At 49.2% G+C, this 22,546-nt stretch overlaps 1 protein-coding gene across 24 annotated transcripts in view; it reads right to left on the minus strand.

The window, feature by feature from the left end:
* Positions 1 to 22,546, minus strand: part of TCF4 (transcription factor 4) — a 239,753-nt gene that overhangs the window by 24,805 nt on the left and 192,402 nt on the right. For 23 of the 24 annotated variants that reach the window (XM_087772702.1, XM_087772700.1, XM_087772701.1 and 20 more), the window contains 5 exons: positions 18,565 to 18,670; positions 16,014 to 16,147; positions 12,521 to 12,653; positions 3,225 to 3,292; positions 1,862 to 1,940 (listed from right to left, as the gene is read on the minus strand). In XM_087772702.1, coding sequence (XP_087628828.1) covers positions 1,862 to 1,940; positions 3,225 to 3,292; positions 12,521 to 12,653; positions 16,014 to 16,147; positions 18,565 to 18,670 — 520 coding nt within the window. The remainder of the gene's footprint in view (positions 1 to 1,861; positions 1,941 to 3,224; positions 3,293 to 12,520; positions 12,654 to 16,013; positions 16,148 to 18,564; positions 18,671 to 22,546) is intronic. The other variant, XM_087772706.1, reaches the window with a different exon arrangement.

A 22,546-nucleotide genomic window follows, 5' to 3' on the forward strand; every position in this document is an offset into this window, starting at 1 on the left:
TGAGTGATCTTCTGAATGATCTCATAAAACGGGGTTAAGAATTGGAGATGGAAATATTAGGGTTTTGATCTTAACGTCTATGTTGAGTGGCATTTGCTGGGACTGAGACAGGCCAGGGTGGAACTCATGGCAATTTTTTTTTAGGCTCTTACGGTTAAGGTTTTTTTTCCTCATAAAAGTAAAAATTATGTCAGTTCTAATTAAAACTTAAATCTTCCCTTTTCTGGTCCCCATGGAGCTTTTAGTTGAGGTCTTGCTACAGCGCTGAATGAAGCAACAAGCAGCAATCTTTACTTTCAAAATAATTTTTAACTAGCCCTTGATATCCTTGAGGGAAAGCGTCTTGCATGCTAAACACTTTCAGCTCTTATTTAAATGCACTTATACTCCTTATTTCTATTTATTTTGACACTGGGTTCTCCTTATTTACCCAGTAGAGCCTGCAGAAAGCAACGCAGCCCAAATTCGCCTGGGATTTCTCTCTCTGGCTCGGCCCCTTCCGCCGGGAAGGAGGGCAGCGCCTCGCTAGGAGGAACGCAGCCCGGCTGCCAGGGGTGCTACCCCTCGGGGGCGATTCCGGGCAAAATAAGGGCAGAAAGTCCTTTTTTGAGGTGCCCCCTCAGGCTGTGACAGGCCAGACGGTCCCTCTGTCCCCCACCCCCTGCTAGGGGTGGCTTTGTGGGGACATTTGTTGCCTGGATGTCACCCCGGTGTTACGTCCTCCCTCACAGCAGGTGAGCGTGACGGAGGTGGACATGGTGTCCTCCTGGACCTCGTCATGCAGCGGCCAGCCCAAGCTTCTCTCTACCCCTTCGTCCAAAAGGCTCTCCTCACTGCAGAGCTGCTCTTAGGGCTACGTCTCTGAGGCTGGGGCACCATTTTAAAGGATCGGGAGCCCAGGAGCTCCCTCCACCTCTGTCGTGCTACTCATGCCCCACGGGGAACGAGGGGTGAATCACCCCTCTCGCCAGCGCTGCCCTAGGGAAACCCGGCGACCTCGGCTGCCTTGGAGGACTCCCGGTGAGGTTAACAGGATCCAGGGCTCAGGCACAGAGAAGAGCAGACCGGGGTCTTTGGTTATGTGTGATACGGACCTCATCTCAAAGAGGGACGGGAAGCCAAGAGGCCTTCTCCACGGCGTGGGAGGAGAAGCCTAATGCTCTAGCCGAAAAGTCTCGGGGTTTAAGAAATCTGAATTATATTCGGGTAAACATTTAAAACACCTGATGCTCATGAGAACTACCCTGGGCCTCTGCATCTTTTCAGTTTAGGCTTTTATTAGTAAAGTGGGTCTAGTTAAAATATGCAGTTATTATAAACACCAGTATAAAATGAATCAACCGGATTCACAGGGGCTCAGCTTGTCCAGAGACATATTTTATGGATCAAACAGGCTTTCGCTTCAGGCCCGGGAGGGGACGGGGGAACACAGAAGGAGCTGCGCCTGGCACGGCCACCCTGGAGCGAGGCTGCCGCGAGGGCCTGGGTGTCCCTGCACGGGGGCACGGCCACGGCACGGGGACCCGCTCTGCGCAGGGCAGGAACCGTCTGCCGCGAGACCCCGAGGGCACTGCAGGAAGCCGCAATAAGGTTTTGCGCAACAAGCGCATAAACCCACTGCTTTTCTGTAAATGCATCCGCCTGAGAGCTGCCACGACCTTCTCTCTGCACTGGCAATCCAGCGTGGAGGCCACCTCTCCGCTCGTCTCTGTGGGACCACCAGCCACCTGCACGTGCTGCGCAGCAGCGCGGGAGCCGCCTGGATGCACCTCTCACACCCAGTACCGTAGGAGCTCATTTAGGCATCTCCTACCAAAAATAGGTTGTAACGTTCAGTAAAATAGAATTGTAACAACAATACCTGAGAGAGAAGGGGGAGAACCAACAGGAGTTGAAGGATTTGATGAAAAGCTGTTGTTGGTGTGATCTGGAGAATAGATCTTTAAAAGATGATACAGAATTAATCTAAAGCCATCACAAACTGATGCAGAAAGAAATATGGAATTCTTATGCATTCAGTTCATTTAAATGAAAGCAGGACAGGTTAAAAAGCCTCTTATTCAAATATTAATATTTGTATAAAGACAAAACTGTATTAGATGCAGGAAGCTAGACAACAGACCCCTTTTGACGGGAACAGACACTAGCCAATTAAGCGATGGTTTCTGATTGTCACACGGATCTGCTACGGTAGATATACACATTTTCATTGCATAGACTACTTTACGAATGAGGGTCATTAAACAAGGCCTTAAAGCACGCCTGAAAATTGCTTTTTTGTTAGGCTGAAATCCCTTAACGGCCAAAATAAAGCAAAGGGAGCAGAGCACGTTAAACCCTGGCACAGCGGGTAATCCGCAGCGGCAAACTCCAACTACTGGTCCGCTGCTCCGGCGAGAAAGCCCCCGCGTGCCCCGTGCCCGGGCGAGGGGGCCACCGCCCCGCGGCGGCCCCGCTCACCACCCGTGCCATTTGTCAGGGCACCACTTCAAAGTGGATTCTGTACTGTATCAGTTATTTCAGGCAAACTAGAGTCTGACTTTTCGTCTTTTTCAATGAAGCATCGAAGAATATGCAAAAAAAAAATTAACTCTCATGAGAACTCAATGGAACCCACTCTGCCCAGAAAATAACTATAGTGGTCCTTATTAAAAGTCAGTCCGTGCCAACTGGTACCGCAGCGGTAGCTGGGGCACGGCAGGCTTTCCTCCCGCTCCGCGCTGGAAAACTGCCGTGCCCCAGCTCCCCAGGTAAGAGGTGGTAACCGCTGACTTTAACAGCAACCACAGTAACTGAATCGGTGGAAACTGCCATGAAAAACAGAAAATCTACAGGCAAATTCAAAAGGAATCCTGTTTGCGGATGGCTCGGTAGTGCAGAAATCATCCTGCCACTGGGTTCTGTTCGGACCTCCCTCGCCCGAGGAAATGCAGTGTGTGAAAGCCTAACAGACACGGCTCCTCGGCACCCAGCCAACGTGGCCAGGTGAAGGCTGCCCCTCTTTCCACTTCTATTCTACCGTAAAATTAAGGCTAAAACTTTTTAAACACCATTTTGCACTGATTGTTCGATATTTCGGTTGGCAGTAACTCCACGCGGGTGACCTCTGAGACCAGATCTCTCCCGTTTGCTGTTCATCTTCGCAAACTCCAGGCGTCCAATTCTGATTAAAGTTCACACTTTCAAAACGGTAAACGTGTATTCCAAAGTAAATATTTCCTTACAGAGGCAAGTGCTTTCCCCAGCGCATCACCAGTCTGCGAGCTGCCTGCTGCCCCACTTCCTCTGTTTGCTGAAAAACAAAAGACTCGATGTAAAAACAGACAGAGAGACATCATACACTTCTATTCCTGGTCCACTTCCTCATAATTTAATTGCATTTTAATGCTAATTACATAAAATTAATCTTTAATTACCATTAATTTGTTTGCTAAGGTAGATATCAAACACATCATGCTCCATTTTTGCAGATAAAATACAAACTTGACATGCTGGTTTTTTCTTTTTTAAATACATTGCATATTTCATAGGACTTGGCCGTATGGCTTTACTTTTTCTGAACGAAAACGCTTCTAATAGCAGAAGATGCTCAAAGATATGGAAAATAAGCAAGCGCAGAGCAAGGCAAGCCCGCGGCGAGCCGAAGCCTGGGGCTGGGGAAGGGCTCCTGCCTCCCCCGCCCCGCGCACCTGTCTGTGCTCCAGGATGTGCAAACCCGCTCTAACCAAGGTTTTCCTCTTCAAAAACTCTAAGGCACTTGGGGCAATATTTCACATATAAAACGTCAAAAATCTACGGCAGGGGAACATTATAAAGGCGGCGAAGGCAAACTCCCCGGAGCCAGGAACACCAGAGCTCAGCCCCCTTTCTCCCTCTGCGCCTGCCCCGGGAGCAGCCATTAATTCCAGGCGCTGGCCGCGCTCCCGGGCGGCCCCAGCCTCCCTCGCTGCCAGGGAAGGACAAAGCACCGCTCGTAAGCGGCTACCCGGTATTTTGGGTTCTCCTCGTTCACTTTGTGACCCTGCTCCTTTGTATACTTCTCAATGCACGTTTTAAAGACGTTATGAAATTCCACATGGGCTTTTCCAAAGTGTTCCCTCTGACTGCACTTGAACATTTCACGAGCATTTAATGAAATGATTTTTCACCATCTCTCAGGTGATGGGATTGCGTCTGTTACATAGGAAATTTAGGGCAAGAAAAATCCTGGTGTAGCAGGGCACCAGTTTCTCACGCTCAGGTGATGGGATTGAAACTTCTCTGTTACGGGAGAAACTGAAGAGAAGAAAAATTAGGGCAAAACACCCCACCAGTTTCAGCATCTCTATGTCCATTTATAAACTAAAAGCGCTGTTTTGGCTGACTGCTGCCCGTGATCAATACTTCTGCATTCATCTGCGAGGACCCTAAGTCAGGCGGCCAGAAAATGAGAAACGAGCAGTCAGTAACCACCCGGGAAAGCCTGGATTAATGTCTGGAATGCGAGGGCTGAGGCGGGAGCGGATCCCGTATCGCAGCGGGGTTTGAAGGGCGTCAGTCCCCCCGTCTCCCTGCCAAGCCCCGTGGTGGGCTCTGCGCCGTGGGGCCAGGGGATCCTGTGCCCGGAGGAGTTCAGGAGCAAACCCACCCCCGGCTCTGAGCCCAGGGCGTCCCACGGGAAAAGGAGTCAGGGACCAAATTGCCCACGTTCGTACTACAAAGTGCAAGCACAGGCACGTTTTTGGTCGTTAAAAAGTAATATTAAAAAGTCTCCTCCAAGTTTCACCCCAGCATTATGCAGTTAAATATTCAGGGCACGGGAAGGAGCAGGGTTGGATCCATTCCACAGCTCCTTGATTTGGCCACTGGTGTAACCCCAGTCACAAATAGCTGCGTGTCTGGGGACCAGCATCCAAAGCAGACGAGCTGATCTGCCTCTGGATGTTGCAGCTCCGCAGCAGCAGCAGGGAAATCTGAGCTTCGGGGCCCTCCCTGCTCCGAGGGGTGTCCTGCCATGCCCCTTCGGAGCAACCTTTCTGCTCCACCTCCTCCACTTCCCACCCTGAAAGCGTTTCTCTCATCCGCTGTCTCCATTTAGCTTTTCCTAGCCTCCATCCCTTGCCCCTCTCATCCCAGCCTTCCTTGCTTCGCAGTTACCCCATCCCTGCTGTCAGAGGTATCAGTTATTGATCCCCCATCCTGCCTAAGCCCCAAATTTCTAGCAGCAGCATCAACAGGGTCTAGTTAGCACAACTTAAGGAATGGCACAGAACAGCATTCTCCTATTTCTCGCATGCAAGGTGCATGTTATCAAATTGAAGAAATGCAGCCTCTTTACATTTAGCCCGACTGCAGAACTCGGACGTTTCAGCATTTCTCCTACAGCGGACTCCTCTGGAAAGGCCTCAAGGACTACGCGTGTCCCAGATGCCGTTGGACAAACCTGTACGGTGCGGTTTGCAAGTACATCTCTGCTTACTCCTTTTTTCCCCCTTTTCTTCATTGAACTTTTATTATTGTATACTTGAAAATGTGCTCATCTGCCAATGACAGCTTATTTGCGATCTCAGCTCAGTTTGAAATTAGGCATCGAGATGTATAAAGAAAGATATATAAAGGAACGCGAAGACAGATAGAACAGGCGGTGTCAGCTAGAGATACAACTTCTCAGGGTAACTTCATGTTCTAAATCACAACCTAAAGGTTTGCGACTTGAATAATACCGGGCAGATGTCCAGAAATTCAGTTACTCCGCTCTAAAGTGAACTGTGAATCTAAATGTAAATCATGCATTGTTTTTTCCTTTTCCTAAGTGACTCTAACTAGATTATTCTAAAATTAAGTCCTCCATTTGTCTGTCTGAAGGCTGGTTTCTCCAAATGAGACGAGCTATACTGGTCCTGCGGGAGAAGCAAAGGCAGGGACCGCAGTCTTGCTCCACATGCTCTTAGGAACCTGACAGCGCGGAGCTGGGCCACGTATTATATTAGTCACCACTAAGAACAAAGGAATTCTTCAGATATACTGAATATTAAACTTTTCCTGGAAGACTTTGAAGACAAATTAATGCGGTAGGCCTGGAAAACATACAGGGAGAGCCTCAGGGATGGGCAGCAGTGTGCAAAGCTCCCGTTTGCAGAGGAGAGGAAGGCTCAGTGGGAAAGGGATGCTTGAAAAGCAACAGAGTAGAGGTTTGTAGCGTGGGGAAGGCAAGCTCGCACCATTATTTGTCACTGTCCCTGTATAAAAACTGAAAGTCACCCATTAAAACAAACCAAACAAAGTTGTTTGTTTTTTTTTTTTCCAGTAGTGTCCAGTCAGATGGGGAAACTCGTTGCTTTAAGGTATGCAAAGACCAAATGTATAAATAGATTTAAAAAGAACTGGACAAATTCATGAAGAACATCCATTTTGGTAATGTAAGGGACACGACTGAAATCTGTAGGTGACTAAAGAAAACCCCATATTTGAAGGAAGAACAGAAAAATAAAGTCTTAAGAAGAAACACGGCAAAGAGCCTCTGCTGCAAGAGCCCAAAGATTTCAGGAGCAATGGGAGAAAACTAACATCATCCCGGGACCGGGCACTACAGAAGTAAGAACCAGACCTCACGTGTAGGAAAAGATACGCAGGCTATCACTACAGAGAACGGTAATGTACAGTGCTGCTTTCCACAGGGAACGGCTATGGAACATACTCAACTGTTTCTATCGATATCACACGGTTGTTGGCCCATCGCTTTGCCACCGGCTTCAGTGAAACGCTATTTAAATACAGCTGCCCCAAAGGCTGAGCAGGGACAGGCTTAGCTTCGGCGTCCACTACGACTGTCCGGTTTAAACCATCGGGATATTTACCTGAGCTCCGAAAGGCACCACTGGAGAATGGAAGAAAATTTCTATGAAGAGGAGGAACTATTTGGGCTAGGCTGGGACACGCATCGTGAAGACAGATGCAGATACTCAAGAGCGCGTCCGTGCAGACCCCGCTCCTCGTGCGCGAGCGGCCGGCGGGGAAGAGTCGCGGGGAAGAAGGATTGCAGCCCAGCCCAACTGGCATCAGATTTGTCATCCTGCACCGAAGAGCAATCTGATGAAATCCGCGACGGTGCTCCCACAGCAGCCCTATAAATCTTCCCGGCAGGGGCGTTCGCAAGGTAACCTGCGGAGAGTGTGCCAAACCCCGGCTGAACGAACTCCGAAATAACTTTAGGGTCATCACGGCAGGGACTCAGACTGTCTAAAGCCTTGCTCTTCACCTCTGGGTAAAACCGATCCTCAGGTGGTTTTCCAAAAAAATACCGCAGAGTGCAGAACAGATATTGATCCTACCTAAATAAAAGGCTTTCATCACATCCAACAAGTGCTCCTCCACTTCCCTTCAGCTTTTGGAAGAAAACCGTAAGATGTACGAGTTGGCAAGGTGGAGGATCTTAGGCAAATATTTAATGCAAGTTACATGTAAGACCAGAAAAATATGTTGAAAGAGCAATTTTTAATGGCTCAAAAGTTCATATTAAGAGCTTTTTCGAGCCCATCGGAAATAAGGACAACGATGGAGAGTTGGTGGGACCTGCAAACAACCAAGATGCAACAGGAGAATTCAAGTCAAAAAAGGGTAATAGAAGAAATGCTCAACAGATTATTTTCATCTGCCTTGCCAGGGGACAGATGATATTTTACAAGGGATTAGTCAGAAAAACTGGCTCCAACTGAAGTGTCAATTTAAAGGCTGTAAAATAAATCAATAAAAAGAAAAATAAAGATGAGTCAAATGATGTTTCTAAGAGCTCTCAAGAAACTCAAACACAAAATTGTCTAACTACTAGCCGCAGTGTAAAACTGACTGCTTAGACCAGCCTAGTGCCGAAGTAAAGAAGGTAGAAAATATTAAAAACCAATACTGAAAACAAAGTTCTGTGAATTCAAAGAGCCACTAGATTTTAAATCTGGCTTCTCTACTAGGAAAGACAACAAAGAGAAATATATACATGGATAAATACACCATATTGCACAACCAACACCGCTTTCGTGGAAGAAAACATGTCTTGCAAATCTAACTTCTTTCAAAAACATGACGAGCGCATCGGTGCAGGAGATCCAGTAAATGTAACGGATTTGTAGTCTCAGGGTTCACCAAAGCCACTTCCCGAAGGCTCTAAAGAAACTAAACTGTCTTCAGATAAGAGGGAAGCGAGGATGCTATTGCAGATTATGACATGATTAAGACAGAGACGACAAGGGCAGGAATTAACAGTTAGCTTTATAAGGGAGAAGTATTACCAGCCAACTCCCAGTTGTGTAGATCTGCACTGTTCCAACATACTCATACACGGCCTGGAAAAAGACGTGGCATAGGCCGAGGTTGGGACATTTGGCAAGACCCTGATTCAGGATAACAAAACACAATCTTATGTGTTAAGAGCAGCTCTTGTAACACTGACTTGCTGGGCAATAAACGCCATAGACACATAAAAACCACCAGGCAACAAACACGGGGGGAAAAAAGCCTTATGCCATAAATACACACAAGCAGTCCAGAAAGAGGAGAAAACCTAGAGCGACAGCGAGTAATTAGCTGACGACCCGAGCTGACGGCTAAGCAGCAGAACCAGCACCTCACTGCCCCCCAAGAAAGCCCCAACCACGAGCAACGATGGGCGAAGAGCAGAGACAACCCAGAAGCCCGTTACGTCCCGCTGTGAATTCACGACACACCTGTATTTTGGATACGGAGCAAAGATCTGGTAAGTCCATCAAGAAAGACCATCAAGGTCTACAGAACAGAAGAGAAGTCAGAAAAAGCAGGGGGTGGTTCCTTTAGAGGATGAACTCAATCAGTGTGGATGCTCCAGCTTGGAAAAGCCATCGCTACAGCGGGGTAAACCCCCCTTTGGGCTACATAAACCCAAACGGGAGGGCAGAAAGGCTTTCACCTGGTGATACGGCAACATGAGAAGGAGGGAGGACCACAGCGGGTCTTGAGGGGGGAGCAGAGTCAAAACGAGAGAGGAGGGGCACTGCTTCACAAACGCGTAGCGTCGCTGCGCCAGGCCAAGCCTCCAGGAAAGGCTGGGCCACCTCATGGAGAAGAATGAACTCAAGCTTCCTAAATACTCCGAGCTGTACCCAGCACTGGAACGGCTGGGAAAAATATCATATATGCTCGCTTTGTTTTTATATTCCTCCCAAGGAAATCCTTAGAGGCTTTGCTGGAGACTGGACCGTTGCATAGATGAGCTTTTGGTCTGAACAAGACGTTTTCAAGTTCTTATGCAAAACACTGAACAACTTAGCGCAAGGAACGCCATGAAACTCCCCCAAATCTGGAAGGGCACAGTTTATCCAAGACGTTTCTGCATTGGGCTTTACTTGAATGAAGTAGCCAAATCCAGACTTCAAGAAAAATTTCAATTAATTAATCGATGGACAAAGGTTTGAGGCAAAAGCAAGGGAAGGCTCAGTGAAACTTCCAGGAAAAGAAATTAAACCAGGTAAGCGGAGTCCATCTCCACGCAGCAGGGAGCGAGCGCGCAGCCAGGGCAAGCCGTGCAAGCGGAGGGCTTCAGCGGGTTCAAAGGGGGTCAGACAACTGCATGGGCAACAGGTCCCTACACAGGCGCTTGAAGAACCGGGCAGGGATGTCCCCTCCATGCTCCCTAACGGGACAGTCCTGGGCGCTGGGGCAGTACGAAGGGCAGGAGCTGCGGAAACGGCCAGGACCACGTTTTGCCACTGAATGCTAAGCGAGATGGACCACCCGCCTAAAGCAGCAAGGCATTTCTTATCTACCTACGCTAGTCGTTATCTCCTCCAACTGGTCTAAAGGCACTTATTATTAGAGAACACGACTACGCACACGGGAGCCTGGGCGCTGGCCTCCCCACGCGAGGAGGCAGGTCTCCACCGAGACGAAGCACCAGCCAACTGTGCCATGATGCAGAAGGCAAAGATAACTTGGGGACAGGACCGTAAAACAGGGCTTGAAAACGCACCGCAAAAGCCGTCGCGTTTACTCGTGAGCTATTCCCCCACTCACGAGGCTATTAATGTACTGAGGACGTCGCGAAAGACTGCAACCTTTTGATGGATTGATTCGAACTCTGTTGAGGAGCGTGTTTATTGTTAATCTCCTAAAACTTTCTCAGCATGTTTCTGCGAAGAACAATTCTGCCCTGGAAGGCAAAGGGACAGAATGATGAAGTACAGCCTTTTCACATCCTTCTGGTGGGATTCTGATTGTAAATCTTAGATTATTGAATAAACTTCCAGGAATCTGTAACTCAGCGAGTATAATTATATCTAGCAAAGCATCTAGTGTAACTGATAGGCTGGAGCCTTCTACTAGAGAACTCCAGCCAGACTTTTTATAGTTTAAATTCTAGTACAAACTCACGCTGTTCTGATGGAATAGTGCTTTCTGAAACAGCAGACTGGAAATTATGCTTCTATGTTAAGAAGAGTGGAAAAACTTGCACCATCTCGGCATTCACAGCTGATGATCTTCCCAAATTATGAGGAAGTGACATTGCCGGATAAAAGTCATATTCTTCTTATACTGCGCGACAGTTCACCACCCTCCTGTAACTGGAAGCTTAACATTCTTGTAAAATATACAGTGCAGTATTATGTGACTGCTCTGGTAATAAAATTACTGTGAAACCAGTGCCTCAAGGGGAAATGCACATAATGTTTCTCCTGGAAAAGCTGCATGTCACAGTGCATAATGTCATACAAACAACATGTCATTAGAAGCGAAAGCAGCAAGCGGGATTAATACATGCATCAGATGGATCCGATAGACTCGTACAGCATATGCTAAAGGCGCTCTATCTCCATAACTGGTTGCTTAAACACTGCACTGCTTCAGACCTTTGAAAATAAAAAGCCAACGCTTAGCATACAATTAACCACTGCCAACGCCACCCTAGAGTCCCTCGCAAGGCTTTTCTCCCTGCTGCCTTCAGAGCTGCACGACCATCGGGGAGCGCGGCTCGCCTGCCCGAGCCCTGCGTCCCCACCCGGGGATGGCACGGCGGGGCTACGCCATCTCGCCCGGGGACCGGGACGGAGGCACGGCGGCTCCCGGCTGGGCCAGCTCCAACGGCTTTCTGGGGAAAATCGGGGAAAAACGACAGTGCGTGCCCAGACGTCAGGGGAGGTTCAGTGGTGCAGGAGGAGAACAGGACTTGCATTGAGATCCAAGAAATACTTTTGCGGCCCTCGGTTCAGATGTAGCTCAACAGTACTACTTGTTGAATATTTACAGCTGCTAAAAAAATCTGCATATCTTTGTATTGTTGCTCTTCTGATTCACACACTGGGTTTTTCAGGAGCTGATGAAAATCTGGATGCCTTTTTTACACGGGAAATTTAGGCACTTTTCCGGGTGGCTCCCAGAGGCACAGGGGCAGGAGACTGCAGTCGCGCTCCTACCTGCTTATGTCCCTCTGCAAGATTTTCCATCCCTAAACGTTACCTGTAAGGCTTCTGCGTAACTGGTGTACAGACAGCTGAATTAAATTTGACTCTATCAGACTTATTTTGAGGGAGAAAGAGAGAGTGGTTTTCCTATGTCGCGCGCACAGAAGCGGCAATACGTTGTAAAGGAAGAGCTCTCAATGGAATGGCAAGATTGAGCACAGAAATGCTATCCTGAAACGGGATACGTTTTTCCCAGACAGTGACAAATTATGAAGAGACTGTATTTAGTTTCTTCTTTGTTCAGAGACCCTGAAAAATATGATGCCCATGTGTTAATGTTTGAACCCACCCTCCATTCTTGCTGCATTAGTCCTGCTCGCAGTCATTCAATACAGAATCATGTGTGTAATCCGAAACATGTGTCCAGCGATGTGTTCCCTATTTACCAATTATTTAATTAGCTTTATTTGCTCTTTGAGATACAGGCAAAGCAATATTTTTTTATTTCCTGTATTTGAGTACGAGCCGGTATTTGCCAAATATTTAAGTACAGAGAGGTATGCTCTTAATTTACTGAGCCGCTCTCAGCATCGTCAGAGGCGGCGCTCTCCCTCACAGGGACACGCCGGCATCGCCGCTTCCCCCCCCCCACATGGAAACCCAGCAAAGAACTGAAGGGGATGAACGTCGCGATACAGAAGTTATCACCTCACGCCGCACTGCAGGCGATGAAACCACTAAAGACAATAAAATCAGACTTCAAAACCAGGGGGATCAGGCGCTTAGCTGGTGCGATGTCTTCCATACCCACTCTGAAGCAAAGCGCTTTGCTGTAATCATATTTAATTCACAAAAAGAAGCAGTAGCAGTAAAATGCACGAGCAAAGGAGGCAAAGGTCAACTACGATGTGCTTATTTCCATGAAATCCTTGCTATCTCTCTGCACCTACGGAACTAAGCAGCTAGTCCTCCCGCACGCCGCGATATACCACCGAACGACCCTCCACCTTGACTTCAGCTCTTTGGCGCTAGCGCGGTGCGCCGAAGCGGACGCGAGGGGAGACAGGAGGGAAAGGGAGAGCCTCGGGCGGCAGCCGCAGCGCCCGACCTCAACTCACCCATGATACTGTCCGTCCCGTTGGCAGGGGGTGTGCAAGAAGACGCGCTGTAATGATTTGTGCCACTGCGGTGGAAGGTGGACATCGGAGGAAGACTGGAATTGATGTCTGCTGAGGAGTGTGATGGGTAGCTCTGTGGCAAAAAGGATAAAAAAAAGAAAAGGAAATATTTTAACTGTTGAGAACACGGAAGGCAGCAGGCTGCTCAAATTGCCCCAGTCCCAGGTGCTGTCGTACTTCACCCAACCGAGAAAAGCAGAATGCTGCCCTAAGACTAAGCAGGGAGCCTATTTTTCTTACCCTAATTTGACATCTTCTGGAGGAGACACAGCATACACCTATCTGATACGGATAAATATCCACAGTGGATGGTTCATAACTGATGATGGTACCATAGAGATGTAATGAGAAGAAATTAAGAAAGGAAAGTTAGGTGACGTATCAAGCAAACCTTTTTCAGAGGGACGGCTACTGGCTGGAGGAGAAGCCTCCCAAGGGAAGTGGCAGAAACCCCGCGCTGCTTTTGACATTAAAAACAAGATCTGACTACAAGATGTGCATGGCTGGTATTACCAAACGTGCCATGAGGAAACACGCCGGCACCCCAGGTAATCAACTGGGTCAGTTTTCCCTCCCCTCGCAGCGCCTGTGCGACAGACGATCGAAAACGCGACGGATCAAGTTCTCCAAACAAGGGTGGGCCAAGCATCTGGGCAGCACACAGAAGACTCTGGTAGCTACATGGCTGGATCAACACAAACCTTCCTTACCGTGACACAACACTGCTGCGGTCAAACGTTTTGCTGAACTTGCGTTACTACCAACCTGGCTTCCATTAGTGCCGTTTGTCACTGTTGATAGTCTTGTCTTGATCAGTGTGAGACACTGTGTGCAGCCAGGTCCTAGAACATGCCCAGCTTTTATCTCCACCACAGCACTGCCCCCAGCAGAGAGGAGGTCCTGCAGAAGACCTCTGGGTTTTGGAGACTCTGATGCAAAGCCTCCTTAGAAAGAGGGGTAGCTGGAGGCACAGGGCAGTACCTGGCCCAGGATCAAGGCGCTGAAGCTAGTGCAAGATCACCTCTGTGCCCTCTGCCTCCCTAGGTGGTTCAGAGCAAGCCAGCTGAAAACATCCTTCCCTTCATTTGTACTATTTAATTACTTTTACAGGATTTCTTGTAATTAAGCGGCAAGTAACTGAATACTTGAAAGTTATCTCAAAGAATGTAAACAACATAGCCCAAACCTATTTTTCTTATCCATGGCAAAACGACCATCAACTCTGACTGAGGTCTGTATAACATTTTCAGGCTTTGACTCATTATAAACCACTCCAGGAGGACTTCAGGCCCAAACCCAACCCGCTGAAACGGCACAGCTGAACACAATTTCTCATCTGAGGGAGAAAGGAGTAAAGGAGGAGCGCTTAGGTCAACGGTCTGAGCAGGAGTGGCTCCATCTCCCCGGCCGCACGGCTGCTCCGTCACACCTATCCAAGCGCTGGTTTGGGATTTTCTCCTTTCTCAGGGGCAGACACATCAAACCGCTATTGCCAAACATTTTAGGAAAAACATGGGATCTGAATATAGCTCAGCGGAGAGCTGTTCTCTGTATTCCATGCATCCAGTTAGAAAATCACTGATATGCCTGGGAAAGTAAAAATAATAAACCAACAGCTTTTCTTTCCTTTTCTTTTGCTATATGCATTTTCTCTACAGGTCACTGAGAAGTTAAGGACATTTGCAGGGAACTGAAATCACTCAACTTCCCTCAACAAGCTGAGCACTCATGGATGCTCCTGCTGACCACAAACCGCCGACCTCTCACTGACGCTCCAGCCGAAATTAGGCCGAGTTTATTTAAAGTAGCACTGCCTCCCTTCTGTCCCAGGGCCACCTAAAACATAGAGGGCTCCGCCAGTCCAGACATACATCATACACGGTTAATACGAGCATCGTCGGCACTGAACACCTGCAACTCCAACTGGCATCAGTGGTCCTCGCTGTCTCTGAAATTTAGGATAAATGTAACAATACCTACACAGAAAAACGTTTTGGGGAGCTCAGGTGGAACACCCCTACCCGTTTTACATTGCAGAAATATTTTAACTCGTCATAAAACCCCCTACATGTTACAAAACCAAGAAATTCAGGATCGAGGTAAACTGAAATGCAACAACGTTTGCAGACTTGCCCCATGAAGGCGCTCAGCCGCCTTACCTCTACCCTGAGCTGATACCACAAAAAGTCACCTAATTCTGATGAATGAGGACCAGTGGAGATAACAAATTAGATTAAATTGGGTTTTAAAAGTTATGCTCAATTTTTATTATATATGCTTGTCACTTCAGAGCAACGTTAAGTTTGCTTAGTGCCTTAATTATGCCTTTTATAAGGACATGATTAAGCAGTTTTGGAGGCAATTTCTTTCGCTTTTGACTTCCTATTAATTTTACATAGCAGTGTGCTAACCTCGTTAAACGTGAGACTTCAAAGATTTGTTTTGCAAATGAAGTTTCAGTTTGCAAGAGTGAGTTTAATTCTTCTTATTCCCCAAAAGATGGTTCTGCAAGACTCTGCAGCAACGGACTCCTTCCTCCCTTAAAACCACTACTCCTCCTTACTCTTCCTTTTTAATGGTCTTCAAGAATGAAAAGTAGAGGTACAGAGGAGGAAAACATTACTTGTAATGTTTCATACGCTTTGAGAAAAATTACTTCACTTTAGCTGTCCTCTACCTCTCACTTAAAAACAAAACAAAACCAAAAAACCCCTGAATTGATGCAAGCCAGTGTTATTTCTACATCATCGATTCAGCTGTGATATTAGGATTACTACCCCCTAAGCCGTACTCAATTCAGTTTTAATTCCAATTTTATTCTATTCCAATCCAATAGATGGAATCGGTCCCAGCAACTTCCTCCTGCGAGAGATCAGGATGTACCAGAGAAAACAAAAAAACCCTCCCTTCTTTAAAGCAGAAAATTGATGCTAGGTAGTTATCTAAAAGCTCAGACCAGCAAAGGCCACTGACTGCCGTAAATTATAACACCAAAGAGCACAGGCGCGTGCGGCTCATCGGCAGGCTGGCGGCCACAGGACGAGCAGAGGGTACAAGCACGGGCTCAACCCTCTTCTTGCAGCTTTGGCTGAAGGAAGGGTCCGCGTGACTACTGTTTTCTCCTCTTTTCCACTTCCCAGTTGCACTAGGAGAGGTTCTTACAGAAGCGGTGACCTTCAGTGGGAACGCCTACCGCGCACAGGGCGAAGCTGCACACCTTCCTTCCCTCAGCGGAGCCTGAATAAACCCTCTACGGCCACGCTTTCTGAGATGTCTCAAACTTGGTTTGCAGAGCTGGGAACAGACATCGGCGTGCAGAGACCGTTTTAGCGGCACGACTCGAAGACATGCCCGTGCCGCGAGCGCGCTGTGCCGAGCACCGCCCGGCGCGAGCCGTGCCCCCCGCCGTGCCCGCCCCGTGCCCGTGCCTTACCAAGCGGTCGTGCGGGTGCAGGCTGCAGTAGCTGCTGGACTGGGGGATGTGAGAAGAGTTGCCCAGCATGCCCCCGTACCCGGGCTGGTTCATCCCGCTGGAGGAGCTCCACGGGTCGCTGCTGTGGTGGCCATCTGTAACACAGAAGGGGAACACTGCTGGCCGCCGGCGCCAGACCCTGCAGAACCGCCGGCGCTGGGCCTCTGCAAACTCCGTCCCAACGCCCCTAACAGGGCTACAGGGCTACGCTGCTTTAGCATAAAGCCACGGACTTTAAGAAAAATGAAGCTGAACTGAGCAATGGTGAATACTCGTGTCATCCTGCAATGCTTCATTACAGTTGCATCGCTTAGGCTTGAAAGTCTCCTGCTGCTTTATTCCTGCTCTGGTACCGTAAACTCAAGTACATAAACTCCATTATAACAAATTTCATCAGAGACAAAAGTCTGAACATTGACATGAAATACACTGAAGCCTACAGAACGAGGATGGGCTAACGAGCTTTGGAGAAGCCTCAGCTTGGTAAGTGATCAGATAATTCCTGAACTTCGAACGTTCCCACATCCAGAAAGTTTTCTGAGTTGTTTTGCTGTTGCTTTCTGTTTGCTTGTTTAAAAAGAGAGCAGCACCACTTGTATGGTTTCTCCTTTTTGGGATTTCACAGCTTGTGCCTCTGCATCTCCTAAGCACAGCGTCCACCCTGCGGGCCAGCTCACCGCCGAGGTACGGCGCGCGCTGAAGAGTGTAAAAAGGGCTCCCCAGATTTTATCAAGTAAAATAGCTGGTTGCAGATTTTGCATTTAACTGGACATGCTGACATGGAATTATGATGATGCAGTGAAATGTATTTTCTACTGGAAGAATGCCAAGGCGTTAACAAAAAAAAAAAAAACCAAAACGAAAAAACAAGTAACTTTTCCATAACGGCCAGCAGACCTGAAAGACGGGCACACGGGCTGGAAAAGTTGTCAGCTTTTTCAAACTACAGGAGCCGGTCTAATAAAAAATGATTATGTCTCACCTACAGCCCTGCCTTATTTATACACTTCAAACAGCCTGGCAGCAGCAGCACTTCTAGCATCACCTTCCCGTGGCTGTTTGAACAGTCATTTAACTCAGATTTATGTCTTCAATACGAATCTGCGAGAAGATAACATTTAAAACCGCAGAACGGCTAAGCGCTACAAAGGGTAAATATTTGCTATCATTAGATGCCTATTAATCCCCAGCTTTATAACTCTATAGGAATTTCATAGCAGGTTGCTCTTTGGGCGGTATTTATTAATGTTTTAAGCCAAGAGCACCGTTTTCTTTTCAGTCACGGCCTATACTTCCCAGGAAACGGTCCAGATGCGGATCCCCCACGACGGGAGGTGACCAGCTGGGTCAGGGCTTTGAACGATGTCCTCTTCCCTCCCACCAGCGCTGGTGGAGGACCAGCAGAACCCCTCCTCGCAGGGCTCGAGCCCTGGACCCGGGACAGGAGGGTGCAGGGGTCCTTCCTGCCTGCAGCCCTGCCCGTCCTGCCTGCAGCCCTGCCCGTCCTGCCTGCTGCTGCTCCTTCGCAGGCAGCCAGCTCGGCCCCCGCGGCGGCTGCCTAAGGGAAACCCAGACACGAGCATCCTCGAGCGCCGAGGCGGAGACGTGGCGGAGGTCCACAGGAGACGGCCCGGTCACCCTGAGGCAGGGAGCTGAGCCATCCCCGGGGACGCTGAGCAGCGCCCATGACCTTCAGGTGGTGGGGACACAAAAGCGGGTTGTGTTGGCTTTTTGTTCCCTAAGGGTAGGAATTGTAAAGTGTATATATATGTATACAGAATAAAATCCAGTCCCTTGCCCTGCAAATACTTTCGCCTAGCAGTCCTGCTGAATTAAACAGGTTTACTTACCCTTTGCTTAGCCTAAAGCAGAGTATACGTAGAAGTGTTTAAAAGCTAATTGCTTTGCCCTAAATGTGGCAAACGATGAGCACTCTTAATTGTGTGTGAATCCTTCCAAACTCTAGGAATCTTATTCACTAAGTTAGACCAAATTTCATTGTACTTGCACGTAATCATTGCGAGAAATACCACATGGTAGCGGTGAATACCTGAAAACTATCAACCCATCCTCAAATGAGAGAAACGGCTTCATTTTAAAAAGGTTGCTCTAATTCCATATGCACGTACATAGGGGTATCTGTAGCACCGCACGCTTTACGTAAGACAAAATCTTTCCCATTAACGTAAAACAATGCACAAAGTACACGCGCAAACTTGTGTGCATTTAGCGTATGCATAATATACGTGCACACGCGCACGCTGGGAAAAAAGGCTTGAAGAACCTCAGGTGATAAGAGGCTGGCAAGTTATTCATCACGCCGCTTCACCACGGGATCAAAACAAGATGTGCAGGGGCACAATGGTCAAACGAAGAGGCACAGGGCTTCCTTTTAATGGTAACGTTACAGACCACGAGATGATATTCCAGCCTGTCTCCACTACCTATCAACCAAAATACAAACACAGAAAATGTATGCAAACCAGATTTCCCTTTGAAAGCAGTGTCTTACCTTGCATGAAGAAGGAGCTAGGAAAAGTGCTGGCTGCTGGTTTTGAGGATGGATAACCTGGTGAATCCCTATTGTAGTCGGCAGTGCTTGCTGACGGGGCATAAACCTAAGGAAAAAAGACTAATTTAGTACGCCTTTAGCAGGAAGCAGGAAAGAAATATTGAGTTTTTACCTTGCTCAGTATAAATCAGTTCACAACACCACATAATTCTTCTCTCAGAACACAAAAACCTCAGTATGTGTGTGACTGGGATATAAATTTTAAGCTTCAAAAGAAACCCCAGCCTGACATTTTCCAGCTTTCAACAAGGATATTTGCAAGGTATTTGTCAAACTATGGATTTCTGTAAATAAAATGAACAAACAGATGTACGTTATGCTCTTCCTAGAGCACTGCGGAGCTTAAAATAAACAGGAACTTGAAACAATGCTGATTTTCTCACTACGAAAGCGTACAGACTTTACCCACTTAAGAACAAAACCGAAAGCACTGCAAGAAAGTAAAAAAAAAATCATTTCCCAAACTAATAAAAAAAGGGAAATTTAGAAAAACAGCATTATCAAGAACACTGAAAATTACAAACATATCTTGGGATACGAAATTCCCATGGATCAAGCTCTTTCCAGAGAAGCTTGAAAGGACTATTAAAAACCCGGATCTACACAAGACCACCAACACAGCATGTGTACACATCAGGGGAACAACTCCTCCTTCCTTCGGCCTTATTCTATTTGTCTGTGCAATAAACTCAGCGCGCGTGCCAAAACGCTCATTTACTTATATTTGTTTACTAATACACCAGAGCTTTCTGCAACTTGCCCTTTAGAAAATAGCTGTTGTATTTCTTGCTTTAGCTTAGTTCAACCAGGACAGCATTTAAAAACAAAACAAACCCCCCAAAAAATCCCCCCAAACCAGCCCGGGCTGAGGAGCGTTATTTATTATTTACAGCGCAGTTTATTCCCTCTGCCTATATGCTTTCTATATTCCTCCGCGCTTTGTTTCTGCGCTGGAGGTGCCTCTCTCCAGATGGTCAGGAAGACTGAAGCACTGTCATCTCCTTGATGAAAATGGATACCTTCCTGCCTCCATTTTGAAGCAGGCAGCAGATCACAAAATTGGCAGAGCGCCTGCTCCGACGTTCGCAGGTCACAGCGAAAGGGAAGAGAAATCCACCAGCGAAGCACGGCCGCGGCGGGGCTGGGACGAGCGCCCGGCCCTCCTCCGCCGGCATCCCTCGGCCGGGCCAGGGGGAGCAAAGGTCTCATTAAAGGAAAAAACCACCCCAAACCCAAAAAAACAAAGAGCAAAAGGCTGAGGGCTGCGGGATGCTGAGTAACTTGCCCGCAGGCTTCGGGGCCCCCCGAACCCAAGAGAGGAGCAGGGCCGTGGGATGGAGGCAGGCAGCCCAGCATCGCCTCCCCGGGCGGTACAGCAGCTCCCCGGCTTCGTGAACCTGAACATCCCCTGCGCAGACAGGGCCAAGAGCAAGCCCGATGTTACAAATCAAAGCAAAAGTCTTTTTTTTTTTTTTTTTTTTTTTAATACAGCGCCTCAGCCGAAGCTGATGCGGGTTTGGGGTGCTCAGCATCGGGCGCTCAGGAGGAGAAATGCCGCAGCAGCCAGGAGCGAGCCCCAGGAAAGCCTGAAGACTATTTGGATGGGTAAAACAAGAGGCAGCGCCGCTCTGCACCAACTGGCCAAACCAACCCATGGCGAAGCCAACAGCCTGCGCCGCCGAGCAGGAGACGGCGGGTGGGAGGCAATCGCTGCCATCACACCGGTATCACAGCAGCGGACCTTCTACTCGTGTGTCAGCGTTGAACTGGATCAAAGGCACAAATACCCCACAAGCAATAGCCAAACCCTGCTGCCTGCCTGCACAAGGGTGGGCAGGGGCACCCAGCTCTGGGGCGAGCTGTGCCGTGCCGGGATGGGATTTTGGAGCCGGGCGGCCGTGTGGTCTCGCCGGGCACCGCCGTCCCAGCCTCCGCCATGACAGCGAGGGACTGGGGGGTCCCGCCACTGCAGGATCGGTCCCTGCACCCATCGGTCAGGGCAGGCACCAGCTGCGACAGCCCAAAGCATCACCTTTAGTATCAGCACCTTCAGCATCGCCGTTTCCAGATCAGCTCTCCCCTTAGGATGCTGAGTGGTGCAGAAAGCAAGCTGGTGCAGGACGTTAGTGATGGCTTCAACCTGGGGCGCGGGGAAAGCCCCTCTTGACCTCAGCCCCTCTGCGCCTCGCAAAGACGAGTGCTGGGATTCAGCTACAGGAGGGGAGGTCAGGGACAGAGGCCGAGAGGCTTTTTGAAAATCCTGAGAGATGGGATGAAGGAGAGCCGTGGGCATCAGTCAGCCCAAACCTCCACTCTCTGGCCAGCGGGAGGGTCAGGGGATGCCTCCCCCAAATGCCTTTCCCAACCCTGCCCTCTCCCACTGCTGCTCCCGCACCGCCTTCGAAAACGGTCCGTACAAGTTCTGCGGGTACCAGAGAATAACCCTGAAAGCGCAGAGGGCTTCAGAAAAGATATCTGAATGCCAGATTTAATGCTGAAAGATTAAAGATGGACAGGTCGGGGGAAAAAAAAAAGGGTGCTTGAATACACCCAGTGCCCAGACAGAGAGGAAGCGAGCACAGAGGTTGGACAGCAGCAAGGACCTCCCAGGCAGCACGCTGGCTGTGCCGGCGCTTCAATAAAACACGCGTCGGACACTTCTGCGCTTCCAAACAAAGCCTCTGCGGAGGCAGAACGGGCGCCTTGAAAGAACAGCTTCCCTGCGCCGCGGGATTTATCGGACAGTGACGTCTCTACTCCGCTGTATCGTGACAGACCAAACGGCTCGGGGCTTTCCGCTCAGTGCACGCTGGTGCCTGGCACGGGGTTTTCCCTCCGGGCCGCACCCGCGGAGCGGGGAGGGTCTCTTGGGAAGGGCGGTGCCTGCTCTGCCACACCCTGCCCCGCCCTGCCCCGCCCCTCCAGCGCCACCCATCCCCGCCCCAGCCGAACAGGGGGTGCCCGTGCCACCGACTTGTGAGAGCAATCGCCCCCCTACCCAGAGGTGACCGCGTCCCGCTCTTGTCCAAGCAGACCCCAGCTGTCCCCTTACTTGCTGCGCCCGAGGCTCCCAGGCTTGCGTGAAAGTTTGATGCGCATTTCAGAGGAAAAGCGGTCAAAACGCCGTGTTTTTAACTCGTACAGCGAAAAGTTACAGCTCTCTTCCCTTGCGCTCATTTGACGGGTATCCCGCAAAGCTCCCTGACTGCCGGGGAGGTTTCCCAAGGGATAGGTGAACACCTAGCGGATGACTTCATCAGTGAGGTAACGATTCCAGCGCAGCCCAACTACCGCACGGCAAGAGCGGCTACCTGGGAAAAATGAGATGGGCCCTGGCCCGGAAAGAGATGAGGAAAAACCCTCCCGTGTCCCCTGGACGGTCCCTTCTCCTCCACCTCTCCCCACGCACCCCAGCCCTCCCGCTCACGCCGATATACATTCATCTCAACCCAACGCCTGGTTTTTCCTATTTTCCTGCAGCCATCCAGCCTAACTGCTTTCAGACATGACTCCAGCTCAACACAAATTACGCCCGGAAAGGGCCCCCTCCCACCGACGGAAATTTGGCTTTGCACCTCAGCTTTCCGCAGTACCTGCAGAGCCTGAGTTATAAAGGTCTAACAGCTCCCCGTACGCGCTGTAAAGAAAACGAGTATGGGTTTTATGCCTCTTGCTGACTTATTCCCTAATTTATGAGTTTGCTTCGTTTCGTTGCTTGTTGTCAAACTGAACGGTAAAGCTGCGGGGTCAGAGTCTCCAAGGCGGGTGCCTGAGCTGCAGCGGCCCCGGCACCAGCGCTGCTCGCCCCGCCGCCGGGGCTCAAGAGGAGCAGGCTTCAGAAAGAACCAAAACCGGGATAGCCGGCACTTCACCGAACGCCCAGAAAACCGTGGCGGCGGCAGAAGGCCGTGGCGCTGGCTGG

The sequence above is a fragment of the Nipponia nippon genome, unplaced genomic scaffold (assembly GCF_047370975.1).
Source record: "Nipponia nippon isolate SJK-2023a ecotype South Korea unplaced genomic scaffold, ASM4737097v1 scaffold_37, whole genome shotgun sequence".
In the NCBI taxonomy this organism is placed as follows: Eukaryota; Metazoa; Chordata; class Aves; order Pelecaniformes; family Threskiornithidae; genus Nipponia; species Nipponia nippon.